The 4,683-nt window shown below is 55.3% G+C and overlaps 1 protein-coding gene across 1 annotated transcript in view; it reads right to left on the bottom strand.

The window, feature by feature from the left end:
- LOC104510843 (pappalysin-2-like) overlaps positions 1–4,064 on the bottom strand; it is a gene marked incomplete at its 5' end in the record, with an annotated part of 89,605 nt that extends 85,541 nt beyond the window's left edge. Inside the window, 2 exon segments of the mRNA XM_010153221.1 lie at positions 341–477; positions 3,918–4,064. Of these exon segments, the coding sequence (XP_010151523.1) occupies positions 341–477; positions 3,918–4,064 (284 nt within the window).
- Positions 4,065–4,683: the final 619 nt, after the last annotated feature.

Here is a 4,683-nt window from a genome sequence, read left to right as displayed (position 1 = left end):
CATTCCGCCACAGGGCCAGCCCAGCCAGGTGTCCACGGAAAGCGTGCGTGGCCCCCCAGGCGTCACCCCCCAGCAGTAGCGTGCGGCAGGAGGCCATGAAGGCGCTGTGCAGGCATTCCGCCACAGGGCCAGCCCAGCCAGGTGTCCACGGAAAGCGTGCGTGGCCCCCCAGGCGTCACCCCCCAGCAGTAGCGTGCGGCAGGAGGCCATGAAGGCGCTGTGCAGGGGTCCCTCCTGCCCACCGGCGTGGCCCACCCGTGCCCCGTCCACATAGAGGGCCATCCAATGCCCGTCGTAGCTGGCGGCCAGGTGGGGCCATGCCTCGGGGGGGCAGCGGGACCTCAGTGGTGGTGGCTGCCCGGTCCGTGCGGAGGGAGAAGAAGAAGCGAGCGTCCTTCTTGCCGCCGAGCTGCAGGGCACGGATGCCCAGTGCCCAGCCCTTATCGCTGGCTGTATGCGAGCAGTTGTCGAAGATGCCTGCAGCAGGGACAGGGATGGGGATGGAGAGAGAGGAAAACTGGTGAGGACCGGAAAGTATCACCGCTTCTCCCCAGGTCCTTGGTGGCAGGATAGCTTTTGGCAGGGCTGCGGGGAAGCTCCCCCTGCCACTGCCACGGGTAAACAAAGGTGACCAGAGGCTGGGCAATGAAAACCTCTACAGGAAGGATACCCCAGATCCCATTCAAAATCATTTGGATGAGTAGGTGGAGTAGCCAGGAGGGATGGCAGAGCCAGAGAGCTGGGATGGAGAGGGGAGGAAGAGCATGGACACAAGGAGAGGCTGAAGAGCGATGTGTTTCTGAGCTGCTTGCCGTAGGAGCACTCCTGTGGGACTGGATTAGAGGCTAAGCTTTTTATCTGTGGGCCAAAGCTTTTAAGAATTAGAGCACAGCAACCCAAAGCAAAACAGCCTCCTCCAGGGACTGCTTCCCCAACAGCTTCCAGGCAGATTTACAGTCCAGTTTTCCTTTCAGTCCTGCATCCAGAGCAGGCAGGCAAGGGTCGGAGAGGGATGTGCTGCCTCCAGCTGGGCAGGTGCAGTCCTCAGCCCCTAAGGTCTCCCAAACATAAATCCATCCGCAGGAATAGCTTTGGGGTCAGCCTCTTCCTGTGCACCCAAGCATTGCAAAGCTGTTTTTTAGTCTGGGCAAGACCTGGAGTTTGCTGACTTTCCCCAAAACTCAAGGCTGCTGAGTGCCCATGGTCAAGGACCAGAGCCTTGAAGGCACTGAATGCCCTTGGGAATCAATGGCCATAAGGCACCTAAATACTGGCAAGGGCAAATGGACCTGCTGCTTGCAATAGATGCTTCTGGAATCCTAAATCACCAGTGCCAGGATATTCCTTCAGGTCATCGGCTGGGGTGAGTGAGCTCAAAGGCATGATTTGAGCCCCACCAGTGGCATCTTCCAGGAGCCCCCTGCTTTCCCATTCACCACCCCCACAAATCACTTCCAGATGCAACAGTGCCCCGATATTGGCAGAACCTGCTGCTGCTGTGCCCAGAAGCCCTGTTTATACTCCTGCTGCACTACTTCTTATGCTCCACACCATCTTTCCTTGCTGTATGGGTTCTCCTGCCCCCCACTGTGCCACTCCCACTGCATGTATTACATGCCAATCTTGGAGGTGTCGAGGCATCATGTGCCAAAACAAGGCACTCCTGCCCTGTCCCTCTGCCCAGCCTGTCCCTGCAGATGCTCAGCATGACACGCTGGGGAAACTACCTGCTGTCAGGATTGCCAAGAGGCAAGTGGAGAGAGGCAGTGTAGAGGAGCAGGAGCTCGAGGAGCAGAACCTCCTGGCTTTCTTCCAGGGGATGTGACTGAAGCCATGACAACACATCTCCCCCACCAGTCCTCATAAACACCCCAGGAAGCAGCACCCCTCCCTCCATCCATCCCTTTCACCAAGGGCAAGATGGGTGGTGGCTTCTTGGCCACTTCACAGTCTTAACCACCCTGGGCACGGATCCCTGACACCACTCACTACAACGGCAGCTACACACAAAGCCTCTGTGGGTGTATGGGCTTTGGCCAACTCTTGTTTTCTGGTGGACTGTGAAAGGGAAGCAGAAAGACCAGGGGAAGCTGAGACAGGGAGAAGCCAAAAAGCAGGAGGCAGGCAAAGGAGCCTTGCAGGTGTGAGAAGGCAAAGCTGGAGAGTACTTTTTGGCTGGGTGCTGGCTGGAAGGTGCTTAGACCTGCATGCTTGAAGGCCATCTTTTAGTAGTTGGTCCTCACTGGGGTTGAGGAAACAGGACTTGGTACCTCCTCTCTTAGGAAAACTCATGTATTTCACCTTGAAATGGTTTAGCATGCCCCAAATTTGATGTTTAATCAAATGTGATAAAGAAAAATCAGGATGATCAGCATCAGGCATGGAACAGCCTTCTAGGGTGAGTATGAGCTAGCATCTTCACAAACCCATGCTGGAGCCAAGCCAAGCCTGGAAGTGCCTCACAAGTTCAAAAATGGCCAAAAGAACCTTAAGCGAGGATAAAACCAGGTCTGGAAACTTCATCGAAGGGATGTAAGTAAGGCCAAGGTTAGCTCTACAGCAAGGGCTGGAAAGCCACTACAGCAGCAGCTGGTGCTTCCTAGACATGGTCAGGGATGTCATCTCCAGCGCAGTGGCAGCCACTGAGCATGCAGGCAGAGCAGCACACCCGGTAGCCACTGGAGAACAGCGAAGCAGAGCTGCCCAGCACCAGGTCCTGACATCTCCTGAGGGCCTCCACAAGAATTGAACAGTGATCCAGTTTCAAGACCCTTTGCCAAGGAACTTGGTATTTTGTCCCGGGGGCAACCCACAAGGAAGGGTGAGTTGGCCATTGATTCCCAAGGGCATCCATTTCAAGAGCTGTTTGCAGTGGAGGTGCAAGGTGGTATCCTCAGCACCTCTAAGTGCAACCCTGCCTCTGGTCCATCAGGTGGGAAAAGAGAGCTCTAAGCCAGCTTGTGATGTTCATCAGTCCTTAGGGTGATCACTTTGGGGTTTAAAGCAAGAGTGGTTGGCAACATTGCAAAAAAATTAAGAAAAAGGTGTCTGAAGAAGAAAAAGCCTCGGAAGAGATGAAGCACGCGTTGTTTTAAGGATCACACTTGAAGCATCATCTGCTGCTGCTGGGACCAGGAGCTTTGCAGCACAAGGAATAGCTCAGCCATGCTTTGAGACTCAGATACCAGGGGGAAATTAGCTTCTAAAGCTGTGGAGGGTCTGACACCATCCAGGAGCCCCTGGGTCATGAGAGCAGCTGGCCCCAGAGGGTGGTCACCCCTCAGGGTGTGCAGTGTGAGCAGCCTGGGGACCCAAGGAGGACACCCAGGCCTAGAAGATTTCGACTGCCCCTGCTGAGGGATCTCTGACCCAACAAAACCATCTTTGACCTGAGTAAAAGCAAACTTCAGCCCTGCACAAAGGGAAAGCCCCTTGGGATTTACCAGAAGCAGAGCAGGTGTGGATGAAGGAGAGAAAAGGAAGATGGAAAAAGAAATGGTGTCACATGAAAGGACGCTCATCTGCTACCTAAAAGGAGAAGGACATGGAAGAAGGACCATTCTCCTTCCCTGGCGGTGGCCATGGCAGGACATTGGAGTTACAGCCCAACAGATATCCCCCCGTGCAATAGGGGCTAAGAGGGATGACCAGCCCTCTCCATAGTGACCCTAAGGTAAAATGTGACATCCACAGGAACAAAGCCAACTCCTGAGCCTTCAGTCCAGGCAGCCATCACACCAGCTTGCTTTGCCCAGAGTTGCTCAGCTCACATTCCTCTCACTTTCCCTTGCACACGGACACCTGGAGCATCTCCAGTTCCTCCACAGCTAGGAACCACTTCACACCTCGAGACAGGCTGGATGCTAAGTGGCAGAGGAGAAGAGCAGCCGTGTACAAGGAAACTCCCTAGCATTCACCTCTACGACCAGACTCTACAGCCAGATCAGAGGCAGACTCAGCACCTGCCAAAGGGCCGGCAGCTGCCTGCATCATCTGCTCGCAAGAAATGCCAGCAGGGCTGGCCTGTCGCCCCTCGTCACCCGCACCCGGCCTCGCGATCCCAGCTGCAGGGAGAGGGGTGGGAAGTGGAGAGTGACTCAAGCAGACTCCAACCCTGGAGCATGGTGGCTGGGGAAATATTACCCAAATGAGTGCCAGTGCTCACAGGCAGCACTTCCAGAGCTAACAACCATCACACCCCCTGCAAAGACATTAAAAAAGAAAGTAAACAAACCAACAAACCAACCACTGGCTACCCGGGAAATGTAAACCAAACACCGGCAGGCCAGACTTCCAGATGCAAACAGGTATGCTGCCGATGTGATGGCAGGGAAGGGTGTTCCATGCATCCCAAACCATGGTCTGCCAGCAGGGAAGCAGCACAGACCCCACTGGGAAGCTGGATGGTGAGGTGAATGCTAGCTGGTTTCCTTGCACACGGTTGCTTTTCCCCTCTGGCACCAAGCATCCAGCCTGTCCTTCCTCCCTCTTCCGCAGCAGAGATGTGGCTGCCGCCCCTGAGCCGGGGAGGTAAATTAATGAAACGGGCCAGGCGGTGAGTGAAGGAGAGGGGGGTTCAGTGGGGCGATCGCAAGCGGATGGAGCGTTGGGATGTAGAGGGGGTTTCCCCAACCTGTCGGCTTGGCTGGGTCAGCATAGAAACACAGCAGCCCCTCCTGTGGC

The sequence above is a fragment of the Eurypyga helias genome, unplaced genomic scaffold, assembly GCF_000690775.1.
Source record: "Eurypyga helias isolate BGI_N326 unplaced genomic scaffold, ASM69077v1 scaffold18000, whole genome shotgun sequence".
NCBI classification, from domain to species: domain Eukaryota; kingdom Metazoa; phylum Chordata; class Aves; order Eurypygiformes; family Eurypygidae; genus Eurypyga; species Eurypyga helias.
The sequence above is the reverse complement of the archived record's forward strand: the minus strand, read 5'-3'. Positions and strand labels throughout refer to the sequence as shown.